Source organism: Podarcis muralis, chromosome 3 (genome assembly GCF_964188315.1).
Source record: "Podarcis muralis chromosome 3, rPodMur119.hap1.1, whole genome shotgun sequence".
Taxonomy (NCBI): Eukaryota; Metazoa; Chordata; class Lepidosauria; order Squamata; family Lacertidae; genus Podarcis; species Podarcis muralis.
In genome coordinates this window covers 39,668,377-39,694,682 of record NC_135657.1, presented here as the reverse complement: position 1 = coordinate 39,694,682, position 26,306 = coordinate 39,668,377, and the positions used below count along the sequence as shown (strand labels likewise).

General features: G+C 40.0%; 1 protein-coding gene across 8 annotated transcripts in view; it reads left to right on the top strand.

Annotated features, from left to right (window-relative positions):
- The window catches only part of LTBP1 (latent transforming growth factor beta binding protein 1), a 185,948-nt gene that overhangs the window by 112,066 nt on the left and 47,576 nt on the right, over nucleotides 1–26,306 (top strand). For 4 of the 8 annotated variants that reach the window (XM_028724280.2, XM_077925685.1, XM_028724282.2 and 1 more), the window contains 8 exons: nucleotides 9,208–9,303; nucleotides 12,727–12,852; nucleotides 14,055–14,180; nucleotides 15,510–15,629; nucleotides 18,869–18,988; nucleotides 23,143–23,265; nucleotides 24,582–24,704; nucleotides 25,161–25,283. In XM_028724280.2, coding sequence (XP_028580113.2) covers nucleotides 9,208–9,303; nucleotides 12,727–12,852; nucleotides 14,055–14,180; nucleotides 15,510–15,629; nucleotides 18,869–18,988; nucleotides 23,143–23,265; nucleotides 24,582–24,704; nucleotides 25,161–25,283 — 957 coding nt within the window. Of the gene's footprint in view, nucleotides 1–9,204; nucleotides 9,304–12,726; nucleotides 12,853–14,054; nucleotides 14,181–15,509; nucleotides 15,630–18,868; nucleotides 18,989–23,142; nucleotides 23,266–24,581; nucleotides 24,705–25,160; nucleotides 25,284–26,306 lie in introns of all 8 variants that reach the window. The other 4 variants (XM_028724279.2, XM_077925684.1, XM_028724281.2 and 1 more) reach the window with 1 other exon arrangement.

The following is a 26,306-nucleotide window of genomic DNA, read 5'->3' as shown; positions in this document are numbered from 1 at the left end:
CAAGCCTCCCTGCTTTTTCCAAATAATTCTACTGAGTTTGGATGGTTTAAACCTAATTTGTTATTAATCCCATATGTTTGGCATTCTGATGCACCAAATGCTTATTTATCTTCACAACACTCTTACTAGGTAGGCTATTTCATTCCCATTTTAATGATGTGTCTTAAAGTGAGTTTTAATCCACTTATGGGCCACACTTTTGCTCTGAGACAAGTCTGAGCATTTTTAGTGTAGTAAAGTAGAAACTTCTTATAGTTTCCCAGTTTAATGCTATAGGGAAGGGAGCACACAAATAGGTTTAGAAGGTAGAAAAATGATTTGTTTCAGTACACTTTTCCTTTTTACAGTAGTTAATTTCTTTTCTTTCTGTCTGGTTTTAGTGGGAACTGCAGCCCCAGATCAGGTAACACATAAACAGTGTTCAATTTTGCCTATTTGTAAAAAGAAAATGAGCTTGAGATTTACCTGAAATTGTGGAAATTATGGGAAGAAAATAGTTACTTTTTGAGGCTATAGTAATTGAAACTCACTGATTAATATCCACATGGTGAGTATATGCCGATATTCAATCTTTTTTCATAAACAAAAATTATTGGTATCAATGAAAAAAATATCAACCATGTCATCACTTTTTGGTGGCCTCAGTTCACCATTCCCATTCAGCACAGCTCTTCAGCATATGTACAACTAAATTCAGTTGTTAAAACAACAACAACAAAATCTTCCATATAACTGCAGTGTTAAAGTATAATATTAGGAAGCTATACTGACCCAGAGATCAACAAAATGTAAAATTGAGCAATTCCATATCCTTCCATTGGCCATCAGGTGATAAAAGTGTTGTAAATAATCTGACAGCATGGTTAAGGTTCACAAAATCTAACATAAAATAATATTTGGGAACTATGCAGGGTTTTTGCCACAGTATATTTACCTATCTCTGCTACTTCATCCTCATCATTATAGGGCATACTAAAGTTCACATGGGACGCGGGTGGCGCTGTGGGTTAAACCACAGAGCCTAGGACTTGCCGATCAGAAGGTCGGCGGTTTGAATCCCTGCGACGGGGTGAGCTCCCGTTGCTCGGTCCCTGCTCCTGCCAACCTAGCAGTTCGAAAGCACGTCAAAGGGCAAGTAGATAAATAGTAACCACTCCTGCGGGAAGGTAAACGGCGTTTCCGTGCGCTGCTCTTGTTCGCCAGAAGCTACTTAGTCATACTGGCCACATGACCCGGAAGCTGTACGCTTTCTCCCTCGGCCAATAAAGCGAGATGAGCGCCGCAACCCCAGAGTCGGTCACGACTGGACCTAATGGTCAGGGGTCCCTTTACCTATACTAAAGTTCACACACCAGTTGTGGAAGGTAGGAACAATTCAGTTTTGCATTTCCTTAGTTGGAGCATAGTGGCTTATAAAGACTAGCTCTGTTGGATCAGAGCAAGAGTCCATCTTAGTCTAATGTTGTATTCTACCAGAGCAGTGGTTTCCAGGTATTTCCTCCCATGGACCAGTTGAAAATTGTTGATGGTCTTAACATAACACTTAAATTATTTTTCTGCTTGTTGAATCAATTGCAATGCACTGTGCTAAATGCTTTATGGTTTTTTAATTATATTTTAATATATATTTGCATTCCATAGAAATCCAGTTATAGCATAAAAAGCATATAAAAATAAAAGAAGCAATTAAAACACAATTAAAAATCAGTATGACTAATGCACATATGCAGTGGACCACCTGAATGAATCTCTCAGGCCACTGGTGGTCCATGGACCACAGTTTCAAAACTCCTGCGATAGAGCACAGCTGCATGATTTTTACAAGACCACAAGCAAGGCATGAAGGCAACAGCTCTTCCCTATATCCCACCCCACTTCACAGCAACTTGTATTCCCAGGCATTTTGCCTTGCTACATGGAATGTGCATTTAGCTGTAAAGGTTAATAGTCACTGATAGACCACCGTGTATTTATTGTATCCTTTTAAAAACCGTTTAAATTGCTGTGGAAAGAACCATAGCTCTACAACAAGCGGATGTGTTTCGCATGCCAAAGGCCTCAGACTTAATCTTTGTCACCCCTGGTACAGCTGGCTCCCTTTTGAGATTCTGCACAACTTCTGCCAGTCAGTGGAGGCAGTACAGAGATAGGCAATGGCCTGACTCGTTATAAAACAGTTTCCTAAGTTCTTCCTCCTCCTTCTTAGTTGTTTTCTTTATAAGCTAAAAAGACCTGAGCACTTTAGCTTTTCCTCATAGGAATGTTACCTCAGCCTCTGAACATTTTGGTACCCTTTTCTGCGTATTTCCCAGTTTTGCAATTTCAGATGCAGCAACCAGAAATATGTGCCCTTGAGCTACACATTTGTTTTAAAAATGCTCAGCAGCATTTAAAATATTACATAATACATTCATAAAACAATCATTAACAGATTAGTCCCAGTTTCTGCATTGTTTTAAAAAGAACATTAGGTCACTAGCAGTTTAATAATAGTTGAGATAGAAAATAGTTATTGTTTTAATATTTAATTTGATTCCAGGCCACTGTATAACAATATATAATGATATATGTTATGTAAATAGAATCATACAATAAAGCTATTATTTCTCTCTCTTTGAAGTACTTCATTTTCAATATACTTTCTCTGCTTTAGTCTTAAAAACTAAAGAATCTTGTCTCACCTAGCATCATACTGTGGAAGGAATTGAACATCACAGTCTTTAATCATTCTGTCAACTCAAGCATTTCATCTTGCCAGACAGAACAGTACCCCCTCTCCTCCTCAAGTGTGCTGCTCTGGGGGCTTTCCTGGCCCTTCCAGAGCCAATTTCAGGGACTGCTCAAGGGCAGAGGAGGGAAAGTCCTGTTGAGCAAGCAGAAGTCCTTGTGCATGTCTTCTGCTGAGATTTGTTAGGTAAAGCCTGCCCTAAGCAACAGAACCCAGAGTTGTACAATGTAGGTGCATTGCATGTTGAGACTCAGTTCTTGTGGAAATCTGTAAGACAATCAAACTGGTTGCATTCTCAGATAAAGGTGAGATGGGGCAAAACTTGATTTCCCAGATAGTAGGTCTACCAGAGACAGTTTGGTCAAGTGCAGCCAATGTATGATTTAGAAACAATGTGTATATTAGGAGTAAATAGCTGAGTCTTTGCGAAGGCTTTTTTAAAAATCACAAACTGTTGTGATATTGTGGAGAATAGAGGACTGGAAAAATGAGAATTTTGTCCATTGCTAAGTAGGAACAAGTTCAGTGAACTTCTTTCTATTCCTGAGGAAAGTGAAGGAGGGAATGTGCCACTTTATTTTACTGTATGAGATGACCTAAGGTTCTTGGTTTTTTAAACTATTGTTTAACAAGATTTATATACTGTTTAATAAATAACGAAGGTCTCTAAGCAGTTTTCAGTTTCCCCATTAAAACATGTAAGCAGAAACACCACATTCACTAGCAGCAGGTTGGAGCTCATGGCAGCTTCCAGATCAGCAAGACTTTTCTGGAACACTCATATGATTAAGCAACGTCACAAGGGTGTTCTAGGAAGTCCTGCCAAGTTAGAAGCTGGCATGAGATCCTTGCCATTGTTAGCAAATACAGCACAGTGTTTTAGGAGAAAACAAAGTCCCCCAGCCACTTGTAGAGTGAAATAATTCAGTGGTGTCAATGGTTGCCTCTCAATAATTTTCTTAAAACATCACATGACACCTTTGAGAAGTTCAGAAAATAGTTCCCCAGATTGCAATGCAGAGAATGACTATAAAATTGTGGTATATGTTTCATCCCAGCACTAACATAAAGACATTGCACCTTTCCTTGCCTCAAAGACTTAGGCTCTGTGAAAGATGGTGCCAATTTCCTATGCCCAAGAGTACGTCTACATATTGTCTGTATTGCATGTATTATATGAACCTCAGTGCTACATGCCATGTCCCCAAAAGGCACTTGACACATAACTGATTCCTGCATTGCAGAGGGTTGGACCAGATGATCCTCAGGTCAATTCTTTGACCACGTTCTACCCCTTTCCCACAGACTTACCTCCCATAGATCATTCTTCCCCTTTGCGTGAGGAGAAATCAAGGATAAGAGCTCCATTGTAACTCATTTACGCATAAGTTTTACCTGTGATTTGTGAGCTGTGGTTATTCTCTTTCAGCTTTCACTGAGTTGTGAACCAGATATAGTTCCCAAACCTTGAATCGGCTTGGCAGCCCTTAATCTGTAATTCTACAATTACAGGGGTCAGCCCTGCACACAGCTGTAAAACACAATCCCCGGTAGTCTAAAAGAGAATTAGTCCACCCAGCAAAATGGAGGATTTCAGCCATGGGGAGCGTTGGGCATTCTGAGGTACCATTGTTTGCAATGGGTCCTAAATGCACCAAGCTTTGTTCTGTACTGCACCAATAATGTGTAGATGGTGTGTGTGTGTGTTTGATATTTTATTTGTATATGTGTGCCTGTTCTGAGCTCTTAGTTGTAAGAGGCATTCCTGCATCTAAGCATATTAAAATCAGATGTGCATATCCAAGGATAAGTTATTTTTAATCACAAGTCTACAAATAGATGTATGTTTGGCTTTATGTACTATATGTATATATCAATATATTTAGAAGATTTATCTTTACCTAATAAATTTTGATAAAAATACATTGTCTACAAGAGCTGCTGCTGAATGGAAAGTGAACCAATTACAAGGAGTTAATGCTTGCTCTTATTTTTAAACTATATATAAACACACACAGTTTGCTATGAAACATCATTTTTTCAAAGCAAAATTTCACTACAAAATTGGGGAGACTCACATTAAAACCACATAATCACCCATTTGATTTTTAACCATTCTTTTAGGAATTAGTTTCACTTGATGACCGAGAAAAACCTGGTCAACCTCAGCTTTCTCCTGGGATTTCAACTATTAACCTGCATCCACAATTTCCAGGTAGCTCTTTTTGACTCCTCCTTTAATGGATGAGAATCCTTGCAAAAATGGCATGGAATAATTCCTTATGGTGTCTATATTCCTTTCATTTTTAGATTTTTATTTCTAATTTAATGTTCTGCATTTTAAAAAGAAGGGCTTAATCTAGCAAAATTTTATTATCTTTACATGAATAATCCTTTTAAAGTCCACTAGACAAGACTCTTTGGTGAAGAAAATTAGACCTAGTGCAGATGTAACACTCAAGAGCATGTCATGGACTCATGCATTCCATCTCATTCCATTCTTCCTTTGTGAATTCCTTTCCCTTACCCAGTTAACATTTTTTTTAAGGTGCAGCTATAGCTCAATGATTTGCATGCACAACATTCCAGGTTCAATCCCTGGCATGCCCATGTAGAGATAGAAAAGACCCCTACCTAAATACTGAGCTGGATGGGCCATGGCCTCACTCAGTATAAGGCAGCTTCCAATTTTCCTGGCACTTTAGTCTGCATTGATAATATCCATGGCTAGCTATTAAACCAGGCTTAGAAACAGGGTTGCAAGTTTCACTTCACTTACAGAATTGCCAGGTTGACTTGTTGGTTAAAAGGTAGTTTGCAAAGTCTGGTTACAGCTAACAATGGTTTATTAACCATATTTAAGGCCAGTGCTGCCATAATTCTGCTGTACTACTGCAGGAATCTCAAGTGGACACTCATGGCTGTGGGTATCGGACAAGCCAGGCAGGGAGATGGACATTCAGAATCTTAAAGCCGTGTCCTCATTCTGGTTTTTCTTCCAGCAACAGTGACCTCAGTTTCCCTCCCAATATGTATTTTGGGTCAGATAATGCTGCTGTATTAATGTCAGGTCAGTTAACAGTAAAACGCCAATGATTTATGTCTTGATTGTGGATGCTGATTTGGCTTATGTTACTGGACGTGGAAGGATGAGCCTGGAAGTAGCTGACCTCTCTCAGCTGTTGCATTCTGTTTTCTCAGTCTAACACCAATACAGGATTGAGGGTTTGGTCATGTTGGTTGTTGTCTTTTGCTGTACTCCTTAAGGATTCCGTCTCATACTCCCACAATCCCTGGATTATTTCAAATTTGTGTTGGACAATCAGGACAGATTAGGAATTCTGTTCTTAGCATCCTTCTGCTCAACTATCTTCCTGTGGGAGCTGAAAACAATAATCTTAGTGGACCTCAGCATCAATGCAAAGGTTTGGTTTTTATGTTTTCAATGTGGCATAAAGATTGTGATTTCTCCTTGTTCAGGTCAGATCATTTCCTGATGAGGTTTAGGCTTGCAATGGCTTTTCTTCTCTTCATGATCAGTGGATATGTTAGAACGGTGATGAAATCTGAAAGATTCCCGCCCCCCCCCCCGAGTCCCTGGCAAGTTTCCTTTTGACATGACCAGTGCCCCGTCAAACCCTAGTCACTCTGTAGGGGTTACATAAAGTATAATAGTTCATAGAGCATCAATAGTTCCCCCACACTCTTGCCTGTTGAGCAGATCCTGTTTTGCTCCTTGGTTTACCAGCTCCATTTACTAGTTAGGGAAATGGCTTAGAAGAAAGTGGCAGGAAACATAGCATGAAGCTTAAGTGTGAGAGCCAGTGTGGTGTAGTGGTTAAGAGCGGTAGTCTCGTAATGTAGGGAACCGGGTTCGCGTCTCCGCTCCTCCACATGCAGCTGCTGGGTGACCTTGGGCTAGTCACACTTCTTTGAAGTCTCTCAGCCCCACTCACCTCACAGAGTGTTTGTTGTGGGGGAGGAAGGGAAAGGAGAATGTTAGCCGCTTTGAGACTCCTTCGGGTAGTGATAAACCGGGATATCAAATCCAAACTACTCTTCTTTTTCTTCTTCTTCTTCTTAAGAAATACAGGCAACAATCTGTCTTCAAGCTTACTATTTGATGGTGAAGGCAGCAAAGAAACAATACAGCTAACTCACAACTTACACACATTTAACTTGTGTACATTCAGCTTTACACACTTGGGGGGGAATTAAAAAGGGGGCAGGCTTTAGCAATCCCACCTACCAAAATGTATTTTGACTATAAATGATTTTTGCCATGCATAGTGTAAATGCGACAATAAATGCCTCCTTGATGGAATGGAGTGTTCTGGAATGACATCGCTCTCTACTGAGTTACAAAAAAGATGGCTGTTCCTACAGACCTATGGAACAGCCACATGTTTTTCTGTACAGTGTTCATGCTAGTAACAGAACATTATCATATCCCATGACTTTCAGGTGGTATTTGTAAGACAGTTTTCACTGCATAAGGCAGCCACTGCCCACTTTCAAACTGTTGCTAATGGTGGTTACCAGTTTAAAGAAAGGAATAAAGTGGGACCACCACATCAGAGTTGTTTGAGTCAGAATTCTGGACTATGTTCCAATCCACTCATTAGTCTGGGAGATACAGATCAAATGAGGCCACTTTGAATTTGGTCTCAGCCAGTTCCTCCCTCAACACTGCTCACTCTTACTTGCTTTAATTTGGATGCCACTGATTCTGCCTTCAAGCAATGAATGTGCACAGGGAACCTTGTTGCCCAGCTTTGTTGGGTGAATATTAGTTGTTACTAAGGCTATGTAAAAGGTGCTTAGTGGGGTGTGGCCGACTGTCTCCTTGTTTCTTGACTCCCTTGGCTTATAATGTATAGCAGGTGAGGGTTCATCAGCTGGGTCCAAGAACATGCTTTCTTATGAGAGAGAAGGGTTGTGAGACCCATCCATTTCCCCTTCCTGGTCAATATGCTTGAGTTGGTGGTTGCTGTACAAATCCAGATCTGGATGCATTTCAGTTTGGTGCCAGCCCCTGGTGCGACCGCACTGCTTGCACTGTCTTTCTGTAAATCCGCCCCTGCTTGGGACATGGGTACCTAAAGGGGCGCCCTTTTCTCAAATAGGAATTGAAATAATCATTAGAGTATCTTCTTAGGTCTTTCCATCTGCTGAACTCAGGATTGGATTGCAACCAATGGAAGGAATGTTTCTGCTGTTTTTGGAATGCAGTCCCTGGGAAGGCTCACTAGTGGCTTTTCCTAAACCTTTCCAATGCTAGGCAAAGACCTTTCTCTTATTCCAGGCCTTGTTAAACATTAGCTGAACTTGATTCTACCTAGCTCCAGGGATGCTTCTGTGCTTTAATACTTTTTTATTTTTGGGGGCTGTGTGTTTTTGTTGTGTTACGTTGTTTTGGTGCTCTTTCATTGATTTTATTATTATTATTAGCTGGCATGAGAGTATGCTACTGAAAGGAGATATATTATTTATATATCCAAGGAAGGGAGGGGGTAATTTGCTCTGGCAAAGGGGAGGAGGAGCATGCAATCCCATGCCACGCTCCTGATCTCCTTACAATGGTTACATCTGCACTGTTATCTCTTCCATCATTATGCCTGAGGCAGGCTGAAGAAGGGAAATGACTGCAAAACTGTTCACTGTGTGCAACACAGTGTGATAAAGTACTTTCTACTTAGCCAGTGAGCAATGAACCCAAGAAACCCATGAATCTTTGGATTGCTAATGAGTCTACTGAACTCAATGGAGGTTGTACAGCAGCTGTGCTTGGTTAATTGTGCCCATGAATTTTTATGTGCAAAAATTTTATGGAGGGGCATATGTTGAAGTGTAAGAGAAATAGATTTAATTGAAATGGAGAATGATTTGGAAGTCCTTTTCATCTTCCTGAATGTGGTAGACACTTAACTTAGGCACCAAAAAGTGAATTGAGGTGGGAACAAATTTTCCGAAAGTGGTCCCACAATCCCTCGTGTATTTCACACATATCATTCAGTGATGCTTAGACAGTGAAGTTTCGTCACTATACTTGCTTTATTAGTTTTACACAGTTCCAGATTTCTTTCACATGCACCAGAGTAACAAATAGGTCAGACTGTTAGTCAGTGTTCAAAATAAGAAATTGTTTTGAGTAATTTAGCAGATGTTCATGTGTTTGCTGCTTGGTAAGACTAAAGCATATAACAGTATTGCGCATTTCCTTATAACAACACATGCACTCTGGGCATGTTTTGTGGGGAGCAAAAGGCACTAGCAACTAAAGGAAGATGTGCCGTTTCTTCAAAATTCAGGATTTTAGAAGATACACAATGGGAGTCTGTAACATGCACCACCTAGAAACATATAAAGAGACCCTTACTACAGTTTTCCATTAATGATTAGTTCATTAAGCCATGCACGTATTTTAAAACTTGCCTTCCTCATACGTAAATAATTTTCTCTTTTCTTTTGCACAGTAGTAGTTGAAAAGACCTCTCCTCCTGTGCCTGTAGAAGTTGGCCCAGATGTGTCTACTTCAAGTGCTAGTCAAGTAATAGCACCAACTCAAGTTACAGGTATGATGCATACTTTCCCCACAAAATAATGGCTGGAGGTAGAAATGGGTGCATACTCCCAAATAACTGAGGGCTATTAGAGCGTCAAACAGGAAGAATAGAGCAGCAGAACACAGGAAAATTCAGTGCCAAAAATGTTCAGTTTAAGAGGGTGGAATTGTATGTTATTTTCAGCAAGTCTGGTCATATGGATGGCATGCAGTTCACAGTTGACTTACGTTGTGTATATAAAATAGAGAAGTCTAAAGGATTCCACCCACCTGCTTCCTGCATTCCCTCAGTTGGAGTGTATTTGCAGGTTTGTATACCATGGTTCAACTACATTTTTTCTGTATTCATGTGGGGACAGTTTCTGGTCAGCTCCACATACAGGCACATTACATTTCAGGGCACATACTTTATGCAAATATGCCTCCCCAAAGCTCTTAAAATGCCTTTTTCTATAAGCGGTGCATTAACGCATATCCCCCTTAAAAGCATATGAAAAGACACAGACATGACATGGTGAGCGATCTTGTGAATTTACCCATATTCCATAATAAAAACTTGAGAAAATCGCATTGATTTCTAAAGGTGCCTAATGAAAATAATAATTTGGGGGCCGTTTCCAGAATCTGATCTAGAACTGGGTTGTGTGGGGAAGCCATTCTTTGAGAAACATACTCCCTCAGCATTTGTAGGGTCAGGATCCCACCTTTCTAGGCTAGGTAGGAAAAGCCTAGCAGTGAGCAGGTTTCCAGGATGCACCTCCAAGAGATTGGCAGTTTTATTTATCTTCATTGATAAATGTCTTGTTCCTGATCCTCCACCACCTGTTCAGGCCCCATGAGCATGTATCTGAAATTAAGATTCTCCTCCCGCCCCCAGTATGCATCATTTTACACTTGTTTACATTGAATTGCATTTGACATTTTATTGCCATTTCACTAAGTTTGAAGAGGTCCTTTTGGAGTTCTTCAGAATTCTTTTTCTTTTGTTTCAACAACCCTGGACAACTTACTATCATTTTATTATTACCTTGGCCATCTTACTGCTCACTCCTAGGTCTAAGTTGTTTATGAACAAGTTAAAAAGCACAGTTTCCAATACCAGTCCTTGGAGGGTTCCACTTTCTACCTTCTTCCTTAGAGAACTGTCTCTTTATTCCTACCCCCTGCTTCCTGAAACTTAACCATTTCATGATCCACAAGAGAACCACACCTCTTTTTCTATGACTGCTACATTTATTCAGGAATTCTGTCATAGTTCTGTGTTTAAACGTCACAAATGTTAAGTTTTCTACCTCTAGGGCGCACACTTGTTTCTAAGGAGTGGTATGCAATACAGCCATGTAGCATAGCATCTTATTAATGTTTCTTCTCCAGAGCATCTGTGAGGAAAATTTTGATCAACCCTTTCCAGCGGATCAAAGAATTTCAACAGTAGTGATGATATTTCTATATTCTCCAGGCTCTGGAACTTTCTTTAATACTCTGGCTTCAAATTATCTTTGCAAAGGGTTTTTCTTAGTTAAGTACTACCAGCTGTGTAGTTTGCTATAAACTTACTGATATATTCCAGCATACCCTGCAATTTCTAAATTCAATGTTTATCTCTATGTCTCTGAATGCTCTATATTTGTTGAATCTTTGCAACATCCATCAGTATTCCATTTGAGGTCAAGTTTGCCTAATAAACAGTTGCTTTCTTTTTTTAAAAGAAATGCATATGCTATTAATAGATTACATTGTTAGCTAGCACATTAAGCTATGTGCTTGCTGGGTGATCCTTTGGGCCAATTAACAGAATCCTTTTTAGGACAGATGAGATAAATGACAGGTGCTATTCTGTGTATCAGTAAAAGGGCTGTAGTAAAAGTTAATAATAATAATAATAATAATAATAATAATAATAATAATAATAATAATAATAATAATTATTATTATTATTATTACTGCAGATCCCACTATTTCATATTCTGTGATAGTTGTCTGGGCAAATTGTATAATCAGTATTCATTTCAGTGCCATAACTTCTCTCAGCATCTAGGACTGTGCATTTTAATATGAAGCCACTTTCAGTATTGAATAGGTTCCAGAAGGCAATTTTTGGAGGCAGACATTGTACAGAAAATGTAAAGGATGGAACTTCCTATGCCCTTGGTTATCTACCTAAATGCTGTGGTGCATATTAAAAATGTTTCTACAGTGTGTGCATTATTAGCAAACATTGCATATCCTTTTGACTTAATTACCGGGCCTGGCATCAGGCAAATTAAGGGGTTCAGTCCCCAACCTCCACAGATCTCAGTGTCCCTTTTTACTGCTTTTGCTGTAGGGTTGAGAAGGATGGAGTTCTAAACCATAAAGTCAATGTGAATAAAGTTGCTTGGTGTCCCAGAATCCACCATAGTGGGTGCATGGAAATAACTGCCAACTTCATCTTTAAGTTGTATTGAGTTGTATTGAGACACTTCTTGTGCTTCCACTTCCACTTCTTAATCACAAATCACATTGCAGCAAGGAAGTTTGACTTCCTAGCATCTAAACTATTGGTTGGTTGTGCAAGCAAAATGTTCTCAGGCTTTAGTAGACAAAGTCCCTGCTGGTGTCACTGGTTCTTTTCTTCCAAGGTGAGTCAGGGCTGACTCCCCTTAACTGAATGAGTTCTGCTTCAGCTTTCAGGAGTTGTGAAGTAACTATTGCCTAAAGAATAGCCTGTGGATGAAGTCAAGCTTGCCCCTGGAAGCAACTGGACCAGCACCATTAGGAACTTTTAATATAAAGGCTTAGGTTGATAAAACTTGGGGGGAAATTTGTGTGGCTTTTTAACATGGGGCAACTCATCCAGAATGTCAACTCTTGAGCCCTGAAGGTTTGGCAGGCTCCGGTCTTAACCCTGAGATGAGAAGGTGGAAGATGCTTACAATACGTGCATCAACATTTGACATAACTACCAGGGGTTTCTTTTTTTCTATAAAGATTAAAACCATACTTCAATTCACTTACAAATTCCTCATAACTATTCCAAAGAAGAAAACGGTGTACACAGCACATGTTGACCCATTCACTGAGGAGAACTTTGAGCTTGGATCTCTATCAAACTTTTCTTGCATGTTTACAGGCCAGTTCCTTTCACTTGATTTCCAGATGCATTAGGGTAGTATGTAAATGTAGGGAACGGAAAGGCAAGCTTTTGTAGGGTGTATGTCCAGCTGTTTATTTTATGTATTGTTTCAACTCTGTACTGGCTTCTTGCTCCACAGCCACTGGGTTGGATAACAAGAGGCTGAAATAATAATTTTATTATTTGTACCCCACCCATCTGACTCAGTTGCCCCAGCCACTCTGAATGGTTTTTTTTCCTTTTTAAATTGAGAATAGTAGTGGACTTATGCAAATGTTTTAAATGGCCTGCTCCAGGTATGTTTTTCTTTCTATTTAGAAATCAACGAGTGCACAGTGAACCCAGATATTTGTGGAGCAGGACATTGTGTTAATTTGCCTGTGGGGTACACCTGTTTCTGCAATGATGGATACAAGCTTAATGATCAACAAACAAAATGTTCTGGTATGAGAAATTTTCTTTGCCTTTGCTAAACTGATCAGTGAATGAAGGATCTGAAGAAATGTAACCTGTAATTTGTATGAAACAACCATGGTAAATAAGAATGGCTTCTTCCCTTTTTGGCCCTTAATCTTGGTCAAAATACGTTTTTTAAAAGATCTCCCTTGTTCTCATAGAACTTTGCAGCTCTTTTGTACCAGGTATAAAGTTCTTCTTTCTGACAGTAATCTCCTTTCTTGTAACTTGAAGCTGTTGATTTGGGTCCTAGCCTCTAGAGCAGGAGAAAACAAGCTCGCATCCTCTTCTATGTGACAGCCCTTGAGATATTTGAAGATGGCTCTTCTCACTGTCAAAGCTAAACGTACCCAACTCCCTCAACTGTTCCTCATAAGGCTTGTTTTCCAGACCCTTGATCACCTTAGTCTCCTTCTTCTGCACTTGTCAATATCCTTATTAAATTGTGACACCCCAAACTGGACACTGTACTCCAGATGTCGTCTGACCAAGGCAGCATAGAGTGGTACTATTACTTGCCTTGATCAGGACACTATACTTCTGTTGATGCAGCCCAGAAGTCACATGGTCCCCATCCCCTGAACTGTACACTACCTAAATGTATCTTGGCACACAACCTGTTCTAAATTATCCTGCATGCACAAAGGATGGCACTTGTAAATTAAGAAAACTGAGGTGCTTCAAGGAGTCTTTATATTTTTCCTCCTCGTAGACCGTGCTTTGGAATCCTAACAGGAGTACATGAAATTTTATGATAGCTATTGCAAGGAACTGAATGTCTGCTAGGCTTCTTTATATTGCCCCATTTTAAAACTGTGTAAAGAGAAGGAGCGCCCTTCACTAGCCCTGGTTCTGAGAGGTTCCAGAATATAGTATTTGACTCCCATATACATAAATGCATAAGTTCTCTCTGAAAGATCACTTATTACAAGTAAGTATAGTTCCTTCCTTCAAGGAAAAGTAATACTCTGAAAGTTGGTATAAAGTACTCTGAAACCTTAAGCCAATAAGTCTGCTTTTTGAATCAGAATTTTATACCAAATCTTTATTGTTCACCTCCGTGGAAACAAATCTGTCTGTACTAATAGAGTCTGTCTTTCATTTTAGTGTCTTGTGTATATTGGGCGAAGTGAAGTGATGGTCATGACAGAGTACTACTTTTTCAATCTTCGTTTTTATTTCTTTAACAGATATTAATGAATGTACTCAGGCTCCCCATCTCTGCTCCCTTGGGCGTTGTGAAAATACAGAAGGAAGCTTCCTATGCATTTGCCAGGCAGGGTTCATGGCCAGTGAACAAGGAACAGACTGTGTTGGTAACTACTGTGCTTTATGAAACAAGCTCTTAATACTTGGGGCTAATAGCTAAGAGTTGGAGTTTGAAATCCGTTAAGGTCATTGGAAAACTACTTACATTGATTTACACAAGCACTGGACTGGGTGCTTAATGCTTAGGTTGCTCTTTTTGTTCATAGAGTATTTCTTAATAAAAATTGACCACCATTACAGAGGGCAAGTCTTTACTCATTCTGTCTTCCTAAAATTATTTATTTGTGCAGTTATACTTCCTTGAAAATATAACGTTGCTGTAAGAGCTGAAGTCGTAAAATATGTTTAGAGGATAGGTTTTTTCTCTCCCTCCCATGCATGAGAATAGATTTCACATAGATCATTAGCAACCAAAACAGCTCTGTAATTGGCCCCTCTCAAATGTGAATACCGTTTCTAAGTGACACTAAAGAAGGTCTATCAAATGTTAACGTAGGACCATTTTGAACATTCATGGTATTGTTTCTGTGATTTGCTGTGACTATTCCTGGAGATACACTTACATGCAGAACTTTTATCAAGTTTGTATCCACAGATTAAATGGGTAGCAGTCTATGGCTGCTGTTCAGGAACTCAGTGTACAGGCCTACTGCTTTTCAAACCGTGACAACCAGCCATCAGAGTTTAGTTTACATTATGGCTGATGGTTGGGGATGATGGGATTTGTGGTCCAGCAACATCTGGAGGCTGCCATGTTGCCTATCCTGCTGTAGACAGTACTGAGCTAGTAGTTTCACTTGGCACAAGGCGGCTTCCTATGTTCCATAGAGCATTCTTAGAGGTATTGTAGCAGGGCACCCAGATACAAAGTCTCTGCTGGAAGGTGGCTGGACAAATGGCCCTCAGTCATGATCAGGGCATGACTGAAGGACAGTAAATGTTAGTAAGCAAATAAACTCATGGGCTTCGGTCCTAGTAACACCTGCAATTACTAAAGCAAGAATATTGACATTACAGGTTGTAGTTGTTGCAACTAAGATCCGTGAGCAGTAAGCAGCCAGTCTTGGGAGTGATAAAATTAACAATTTACATGGCCCTGAGAATAAGAATTCTGGGCAGATTCAGCTAACCCAGTGCACTAACAGAAACTTGTGCAAGGATTCCACTAGTGTTGGGAGCACCCTTAGAATAGTGTGCAAGGGGAAGAGAAAGGAGATAATTGCAGCTGGCAACTAGGAATGCTTGCACTGATTGAACAATCATATTAGAATGATGTTCACTTTCATCCTCTGTAAATGTGTATATTCTTAAAAAGAAAAGGAAGACTAGTGCATTTACAGTACATATTTAACTTTTGTATTCATTTTGGTTTCTAGATGTTGATGAATGTTCTGGATCTCACACCTGTGGGGAAGGACGCTGTATAAATACCATTGGTTCATACATATGTGCTTGTGACACTGGATTCCGTATGAACAGGAGAGGCCAGTGTGAAGGTATGTTGTCACTCTGAAATGTTGGACTAATCATCCACAGACATTATTATTAGTTTCCTTAATTCCTTTAGAAAAGCCATCCGAGGAAGTTGTGCCATAGAGAGCAATGTTTATGCATTTGAGGACACTAACATGGTAGACTCAGGACTGATGATTCAAGAATCCATAACCTACCCTATCCTTTCATTGAGCTCTACTGTCTCTCTTCATGTTTAAATTGTGTTTCCAATGGGTAAACCAGGGTTTCTTCACAGCAAACATGCAAAACATGAATGAATGTCAGGCATGCATCCATAAACACCTGTGTACATGTGTCAAGATTTTAAAGATATAGATATATCATGGGAATTTCTTCCCTTTGGATATTTCTGTTCCCTTCATTGGTGCCTTTTCATCGCCAGCTGTTCGTTCTGCCTAGACATCAGAGGTTAAAGAGATGGTTGTGCTTTATGGTTATGTTCTGTGCTGCTGCTGCTGCTGTTCCTACTGCTTGTTAGTTATAATGTTGTTGTTCAGGATAAATGTTAGTTGTTGGCATTTTATTCTCTGTTTTATTGTAAATTGTTCACCACCCTGGGAATTCCTGTTGAAGGTTGGTGGTCTTGTTGTTGTCGTGATCATTTAGTAATAATAATTCACTGTTCACATACTTGCTTCAGGAACAACTGTGGTAAATATGACTGCAGCATAAAATGTGGAGCTGCTTTTTCTTAAAAGTGGGTATTTACAGACAAGGGTCTGCTAGTATCAGCTTGCCTGCTAGTGACTCCTCAGTGACACTCCTGTGATTAATAAACCAGATGAGGATAGTGCTGGTTCCCATACTGTGTGCCACTGTTCCAAATGACCTGGCAAAATCAGCATGGACAGCAAACCAACACTGTTGCTAAACTTCAGCGATAGAAGGTTCCCTTCCTAAAAAATGGGGGGGCGGGGCGTAAGAGCTTCAATTTTAAAATTGGAAATTATTAAAATTAAAGTTGGAAACCTCACTGTCTACTTTATCTGTAAATTTGTTCTATTGAAATTCTTTATGAAAATTGCCATTGACAATGAAGTTCATCACTTCACTTGTTACAAAGGAATCCACTTGTGGTTTGGAATAAAATATTGGCAAAAATCCACCGTTTTATAGAACAAAACGTCCCAGCACGTCTAACTTACAACGCATATGAAGTTAGGTTTTGGCCTGAATATCCCCTTGAGTTAAAAAATAAAAATCAACATAAATTCATTCATGAATTAAAATGATATCCAGTTACTCCTACTTAATCATCAGTGTCTTTGTACTCTGTTTTCATACCTGTCACCTTCAATCAGAATATGCCTTTTTTAAGCTAGCATATTCTTCTGCAGTCTCTCAGCTCCAGCTTTTGCTAGTATAAGAATTACTGGGTTTATGTTCATTTTTAAAAAATTAAAAGATGGCTTTAGATATGGATTTCACAATTTGGTGCTCATAGGTGTCAAGGGTGTAAAAATTATGCATATTTTTCACAACAGAATTTGCAGCGAAAGAAAGAAAGAAGCAGAGTCCCAAATAAATGGGATCAAACAGGCCATGGCTTGATTGAAAGACAACATCAATAAAACAATTGATAATAATAATCCACCAATACCATCAGAGTGGAGCTGGTGGTTTCCTACAAGAATCTCGGGGAGAGGCTGGATTTACCAGCTGTAATGTCCCCTTGGTACCACTGAAGTCAAGGCTATGCCTGATGGGTAACAATCCATTCTCCTTGTGAGAAGAGGCTGATGGGAAGTGGTCACCCATAGTAGACACCTTTAGTTTTGCTGGGTTAGCCTACAATCCTGGGAAATAGCTCCACTCTCAAGAGCTGATCCAGCCTCCTTCCTACCTCCCTTTCACAACTATGTGAGACCTTGGGCAAATGGAGCCTGAAGTGTCCTATCTCCCTCTTCCCTCAGTTAGCATTATTTGGAGTTTGTTCTACCTATTGCAAGCATAACAGGTCATGAGGCTGTAAGCCCAAAGTCTTCAGGCAGTGTCTAGTGCTCTAACTTTATGTTGTATGCAAATATATGTCATGTGTAATCAGTCCCTTGGTCCCAAATGATCTTCACATTAAGTGGAGATGAGGAAGAGAGAATGAAATTGTTGATTCTTCCTTTGCAAGTAGGAAATTTCTGATAAGTCAGATAAGGATATTCACCTGTCAAGATACAGCTATTTGATACAGTGGAAGAAAAGGAAAGGAATGTTCCATATTTCCTTTATGTTCATTACTACAGCAAACTATGTGGATAGTTTAGATTACATTTCAAGAAGCTGTGTAAGATAGCTGCAGGGCACCATTCATAATTTTAGATTTGTATGTATTTTTATATAGCTTATTCCAGACACATGTTTTACTTTTCGCATTGATAATTTATTATACATCTATGTTTTCATTGGCTTTATTTAAAAAAAATAAAATCTGTATACCAGGGATCTTTCAAAACCCAAAAATTGTCATATCCTTAACTCTGTGGTTGCTTATATAAATATTAAATTTGTTGTGATAAGGTGGTTTTAAATGTTTAGATTTTTAGCTTCAAAACGAAACCCGTTTACCCAATGGAACATGTTTCCAAATAAATAAGCTTAGGATCTTTGCCTACGTTATCAAGATTATTTAAAAATATGTCTAATCATTAGTTGAAATATATCAGGTGTTTATTTTCTGATTTTTTTACCTCTTGCCCTCCTTTCCAAGGAGTTCATAGCAGTGTTTTTAATTTTACAACAGCCCTGTAAGGTAGCTTTCCAAACTTTTCATGTTGGTGACACACTTTTTAGACAGGCATAATTTTGTGACACAGTAATTCAGTTTTGCCCGCAAACCGGAGGTTAAACTAGCCCCTTTCCAACGCCGGGAGGAGAACAGGGGGTGTTTGCGTGGCACACCTACACACTGCAGCCGACAAATTAATGTGTCACGACACACAGTTTGGAAAGCTCTTCTGTAATGTATGTTAAGCTAAGAGACAGGGACTTGCCTAAGAGCACCTAGTAAGCATCATAGGTGAATGGAGATTTAACCTTAGGCATCATTTAACCAAGCACGGCATTCTAGCACATCATGTACTTCAATGGTTCCGTTCAGATCTGCATCTTCAGGACAGTAGCACCCAATGCTCAAAATATACCATCCCAAATTCTATTATAGCATTAAGATTCCCTTGCGCTTTATGGATTATTAAAATCTTAAACTTCATTTGTTTTCTTTTTAAAGATATTGATGAATGCACAATTCCACACACTTGTTCAGATGCAGAGTGCATTAACAGTCCTGGTTCTTACCAATGTGTCCCTTGCAGAGATGGATTCAGAGGCTGGAACGGGAAATGCTATGGTAAATGCCTTGTTGAAAATGTTTTCTATTGCAAATATTGTTGCAGTTATTCCAGGTTTTCTCAGTGTCGTGTTCTTGGGCAAGGATGTTAACTTCCCTTGGCAACTATGATATGTAGACTTATTATTTGATAGATAAAGAATAATTAGAGTGACTGTGACTCACATCACAACTAGATTTCCCTGGAAGTATATGGCTGCTGCTAAAACCAGCAACCCAGTATCTCCTCCTCTCCTCCTCTCTCGTGATAATGAAATTACCTGCCACAACAAGACATTTTATTTGTTTATTTCTTAAATTTCTCTCCTGTCCTTCCTTCCAAAGGAGCCCAGAGCAGCAAAAGGTGAGAGCCAGTGTGGTGTAGTGGTTAAGAGCGGTAGTCTGCTAATCTGGGGAACCGGGTTCGCGTCTCCGCTCCTCCACATGCAGCTGCTGGGTGACCTTGGGCCAGTCACACTTCCTTGAAGTCTCTCAGCCCCACTCACCTCACAGAGTGTTTGTTGTGGGGGAGGAAGGGAAAGGAGAATGTTAGCCGCTTTGAGACTCCTTAAAGGGAGTGAAAGGCGGGATATCAAATCCAAACTCTTCTTCTTCTTCTTCTTCAAATATCAAAGTGTTAAAACAATACAATTTACGTAAAATGAAATAAAAAAAATATTTAAAAACATTTAGAACATTTAAAGCAATTGCGTGCACTCACATTTGCTAATTTCAAGCTTGCCAGGAGCAGTACCTCTCAGGAATCAAATGCCTTGTTAAACAGGAATGTTTCTTAAATTTATCCCAAAAATCAGTTATGAGGGGGAGAGATGCACCTCACCAGGGAGGGCATTCCACAAACAGAGAACCATCTTTGAGAAGGCCCTGTCATGGGTCAACATGTGATATGATGCTGCCACGTTCTGAGTTTCCCTGCTCAACTTCCTTGGTGTGCAGTTTCAGCAAACCAGGCATTCATCTTGCTTCACTTTACAGAAGAGAGGAGGTAACCTGGGGCTCTGAAAACATCTAGCTTTGGCATCATTCAAGAGTAAACTGAATGCAGAGAGTAATTCCTTTTTATGTGAGGAAAGCACATTCAAGCATTTCTACACTTCATATTTCACTTCAGGCTCTGCACAGCTCAGCCTTAAGCTCATACACAGTGAAATATACATCAGAGTAAAAGAACAATGGTGTTTTCTAAGGGCTTGGCCATGCTCTTTCAGTCCACTCACACAACTGAAAATGAGGTAGTTGTCAAAATTCACTTTATTTTAAATTGAAAAAATGTTTAGCTTACTTTCATCTGTTTTGCCTACAATGTGTATCATTGAATAGGCCAGCCCATGCATTTCTGAAGTTAACTTTTCTGAAAAAAATCCAACTACAAGAAATTATATTTTCCTGTGTTGTCTGGAATCCTGGTGCATGGCTTTTCAGTGTCTAGGTTAGGAGGGGTTTTTTGGTCATTGCTTACATTGGCTCTGGCTCCTGGCATCTTATCCTGTGCTGTCTGCTTTCAATGTTCAAAGCAAAAGGGACACTTTAAAATGACAGGCAGAGCAGATAGGTATGCCTTGATACAGTCTTATTGTGTTAATGCTTCCTGGCAAATTCTGAGGAGCTTACTCAGCATTTCCTATGACTTTAAGCAGACAGACTTCCATTATCTGTCTGCCCTCCCACATATCTACTTACTTTCCTCCTTTATAAACCTTTTTTTTCTCCTCTCTAAAAGCCTTCTTTTTGTAGATAAAAACTTAAATGTCTGGGATAGTAGATTGTCAAACCCCAGAAACTAGTTGGGTCTTGCACACATGGGAGTTTTATACCCAGTACAACTTTATGTCCTTCCTGCTAGTCTTCACTCTAATCTTGGAAACTCCTGTGGCTGATCTGCACATTATGTCTGTGATGCAGAGGCTGCTTAGAATGGCCTCCATATGGCGTTTTCTCTGCGCCAGCCCCATAATGTGTACCACTGCTCTCCATGTGATTCTGATGCATTTCTTGGAGGGTTTTCTTGCAAGCCATGATTAGGTCTTAACAGGGATAGACATAATGGCTGCATTAGGATGATCAAATCTTAGTTTAACTAGCCAAGAAATGTGGAAGCCTCATGCACTTGCGCACAGACACTTTGGTTCTCCCTTTGCACTGCTGAGGAAGCAAGCCAAGAAGTTGCTTCTTGTTACACCTGAGCTGGAAAACTATGGTTAAGGGCTTTCAAACAAGCTAGAAGAGCCATGGTTTAATATTGGCTTCCATTATCCTGACTAGTTCGCACACCATGCTAAGCCAAACCGTGGCTTAGTGCAAATGCATGAGTGCCACAGAGAGGAACAAACCTTGAGCCCAGGTACAGACAACACTCTAAGCTAGAGGTGTACGAACATGACTTGTATAACATGACCCCTCAACAGTTTTGGGGAGCCCTCAACAGTTGTTGAGCTTCTTCTGTAAGTTTGCTGAGCTGTTGAGCAGCTTTTCGACAAGCCCCCACTCTGGCTGATAGAACTAGTGCCGCAGTACACTGCATACTGGCACTCACCAAATACTCTTCCTAAGCTGGTAAGAGCGGGTAAGCAGCTTCCTCTCTGACATTTCCTTGCTACTGCCGCAGCACCAGCCCTCGCTTACTTAGCATATTAACTCATGTTTAAGACGACCCTCAATTTATCCCCCCAAAAAAAATCAGAAAAAAAGGTAATCTTATACATGGAAAAATACGGTATCTCAGTCATCAATACCTTAACTGTGTGTTCCCCTTTCAAAATTAATGAATTTCCAAAGGGGTAGCCTTGTTAGTCTTTTGTAGCAAAAACAAAGAAGTGTCTTGTGGCACCTTAAAGACAAAGTTAATTAAATGACTAATGAACCATCACTAAGCCTTCTATGGCTGCAATTCTAACTATATCTACTTAGAAGTAGTTCCCATTTAATTCAGTGTGGCTTACTCCCAGGTTAGTGGGGTTAGGATTGCAGCCTGTCTCACTAGTTTGATTTCACAGTTCAGAATAAAGTTATCTTATTTCCTTCACTCACTGTTTAGCACATGCTGTTGATATTTTGTTCTTTGCGTCCTAGGCTGCATTAATAACTCTTGCCACCAAACCATAAATAAGCCCTTTTAAAAATTGCAGCGCTTTATTTCATTAAGTGCATATTTTATTTAGAAAATTACCTATCTCTTTGTGTTTCTGCTGAAACATAACTCTTAAGTGAATGCCCATGTGAAAAGAATAATAATAAATGATGAGTTCCAGTGGTTTTTCAGATTCATAGTAGAAAGCAGATTAGGGCTTCAATTCCAAACCCACTCACCTGGGAGTAAGTCCTATTGAATTCTACACACACATACCTCCATTCTCCATCCAGACAAGCAAGAGATATTATCACAGCTTAAGGATAGATTCTAACCAGGGGGGAATTCCTGAGATGAGAAGCAGGGCTAGTGAGACTTGTGGCCTGGGGAGAGACTAGAGGGTTGCTTTTGGTCCCCAGTCTGGAGGTTCCCCACCCCTAGAATCAGTGACGTAGCATGGGGAGGGCGCAGGGGCAGTTGCCCTGGGCGCAAAATTCTTAGGGATGCAAAATTTCAACATCTGGTGCTGCCTCAATACAGCTGCGTGCTTCTGTCACTGGGCTCTGTTGCAAATGGCTTCTCCATGTGAACCAGGAAGTGGCCTGTCCAGATGACAGAATGATTCTTCTTTTCTTAACTCTGAGGTTGCGGTCTCCTGGGTGATAGGGACGCTGTTAGGCAGTTCAATGTGCATGTGTACTCTGTCCACTTCCCACCCCTCTGCGTGGCCCTGGGTGCCGGCAACCCACGCTATACCACTGCCTGGAATAAAACCTCCTATTTGTGGAACTGATAACTTTTTTGTATGCAAATTGCTGGTGTGGAGTAGAAGATAAACTAGACTAGAGCCCTAGTGAAGGCAAAGGGTCAAAAACCCCTAACAGGACATTAGGGTCTGGACTGGCAATTTGAACGTAACAGCACAGATACGGAGCTAACACGTCATCTAGTTTGGCCGTTACTGAGAAAACCATTAAAGAAAGTTAATAAAAGCTTGTTGGCCAATTCTGTTGAAACACCTCAAGCAGCCTTAATTAATATTGTAAGCGACGGTGTCTTGTCTAAATCCAATCTTTGTTATCCACAGATATAAATGAATGTCAATATAGCAGTCTCTGCACAAATGGCCAGTGTGAAAACTTGGAAGGCTCTTTCAGATGTCTTTGTAGCCAAGGTTATCAACTGTCCCCTGCCAGAGATCAGTGTGAAGGTAGGAATTGATTAATACCTTTGTTATTTAAATATAACATGCCTAATGTTTGCCAAGAGAGGTGAAATAGACTTATTCATCATGGGCATTCAAAGCATGAGAATTGTATTCCTCACTCAGTGTGTTGGTGGAATCTTCTTCATACCACTTCAGAAAAGTAAACATAAAGGTAGGGCTGGAGCTACTTGAACACCTGTGCATTCTCTTTCCTGGTGTTCTGAAATCTTGGGAGAAATTCATAAGATCAGATGCCATGGGAGAGTCTTTTTGTGTACTGTTTTAAAAGCACAAGAGGCAAAAAGATTAACCCTTCCGTCTATTTGAAGGAGCCCTAAAGATAAAAATATGAAAGGAGAGTGGAAAGTCTTTGCAGGGCAGAGTGAAAACTGATGAAATGTAACCACTTTGTGATTAACGTTGGCACAATCTGGGGGGAAAATGTTAACAAAGGAGACAGAACCATGGGCTGCTTTGAAAATTAATCTCAAATGAGATGATGATGATGATGATGATGATGATGATGATGATGATGATTTTGTTATTTATACCCCGGCCATCTGGCTTGGTTGCACCAGCCACTCTGGGATATCAAATGCCCCAATTTTAACCTGTTGTCTCATTTCATACTCCTGACTTGTAGTAATTGAAAATTAGTTTTAAAGACACTGATATTACCCAATGAGAATCTAGCCCTTGGAAAATTTAGTTGCCATTCAAAGGCTGCCTGAGGCTAATTTGAGGTGGCACTCAAAATATAAGTTTCCTTTTCTTACCATGGACTGTGCTGGATGAATAGTTCACTATGAACTTACACCAGACTGTTCTGCTTGTTGATTCAGCAGCACCATCCTACAGCAACATGTGCTTTTCTGGTTGTAAATTTGCAATGCATTTTGCTGCTGAAATCCAGATGTTGGCATGGGCTGACTATCCTTAAATTGTGAGAATGGGAAAGAACATTGCAAGCTTTGAATGAACAGCAACTGGATACCGTTGGAGCCGGTCTGGATAAAAAACCCACAAAGCCTTTCTGCTTCATTGAAACTGCTAGCTCCATCAGGCCATTTGTCCCACCAGGAACTTGGCATTGCTAAGAAATATGCAATTGAAACCAGAGAAGACAATTTACCCTGAAGAACAGCAGTATTATAGAATTTACTGATAACACACACTAAATCTTAATTTTGACCCAATAATCTAGATCTTCATGGACTCTGAAAATGCAAGACCTTGAATGTATTTTAAACCATTTTTAAATAGCTTTGCAGGGCAGAGTATGCATTTTCTGAAATTAAACACTGTCTTATAATTTGCAGATGTAGATGAATGTGAACGGCAGCAGCTTTGCACAAATGGTCAATGCAGAAACATCGCTGGATCGTACAGATGCATTTGCGGCCAAGGCTACCAGCTGACACCTACAAAAGACCATTGTGAAGGTAAGTTCCATTGTCTACATGAGCAATTCAGTCAAATTTTCTATGAGTTTTTCACACAAACTGCCTTAAGGGTTTCCTTTTACAATTGAGAAATCAGCAAGCGGTCATAACAATTTTAATTATTGAGAGTAATATTAATTTGTAATATCTCCTATTGAAGCTGTTGAAGGCTGCCAAATTGCAGACTAATAGGTGTAGGTTTTTATATGCAAGGAATTTTAAATATGTCATATTTTGGCAGGATAGGATAAAACCTTCCGGCTTTATTTATTTACTATATTTATATACTGCTTTTCCCCACCACAGTGGTCACAAAGCAGTTTCCAGATCATTAAAACAATGCCAGCACCATACCCTAGCCTCTGCCAGCAGTAGATATTTCAGTGGCATATTATTGTGCTGTTGTTAGCATCATCTCTTCTGAAGTGGTTTGATTGCTGCTTGTATTCATTTCAGATATTGATGAATGCCAAGAAGAGAGCGATGTTTGCCGTGGAGGGAACTGCATTAATACCAAAGGTTCTTATGAGTGCACTTGCCCAGATGGCTTCCAGCTGCTTCCCTCCAGGGGTTGTCAAGGTATTATATCATCATCATTATTATTACATTTATACACTACCTTTATCTTCCAAGAAGCTCAAGGTGGTGTGCATTTCATCTTCACAACAACCCTGTGAGATAGGTTAGTCTAAGAGATGGCGACTGGCCCAAGATGACCCAGTGTGATTCCTGGCTGAGTGGGGTTTCGAACCCTGGCTTCCCAGGTCATAGTCCTGTTGGTGTTTCGCAACTTTGACCTGTTGCGGGACCTTAGCCAGACCTAGCAGAGCATACGCAGACTTCCAGAAAGCAATCAGTTGTAGGCAGGATGGACGAAGCAGGAACAAGACGTTGCTACTAGTAACTTGGTTATGTAGAGGTGTTTATTATTTATAGCAGACTCTACAAGTTACTATATACAAGAACAGAAACGGATTCTTAACTAGCTCTCTCTTAACAAACTCCAAATGACTCTCAGAACACCACACTGACCAACAACACTATCCAGTCAGTAAGGTCATAAGTCATCATGCCTGTGTGAGACCTCAACCAATGGTAGAGCTGTATCCAAGGTCTCATAAAACCAGGCAGAATAACTCCTCTCTGCTCAGTCATCCTTGGCTTTCAGCCAACTTCTAATTGCTTTGTGTGAAGCTGCACAGAATGGCACGTAGTCAAAATCCCAACAAGTCCAACACTGTAACCATTATAGCTTGGCTATAGAAATATTACAAGATCACAGTGAGCTAGAAGGATAAGACATACACTGTTGTACCTTATCATATCTGCATTTGGGGAAAAGTCCATAAGGCATGGATTTTTACTTGCTAGCCACATAAGCTTTCTTTAAGCGAAGAGCTGAAAACCATAAAAATAGCATGATTATAAAGTTCCTACAGTCTACTCTCTATGTTGATATCTATAGCTCCCTACTGGCTACCAAGGTAGGCATATTAATTCTCACTAATGGTATGGGTTGTAAGATGGGCAGCCACGAGCTTTCTGTATTCAGGTGGGAGACTTTTTATCCCCCCATTCAGATAAATTTTCACCTTTGGGGTA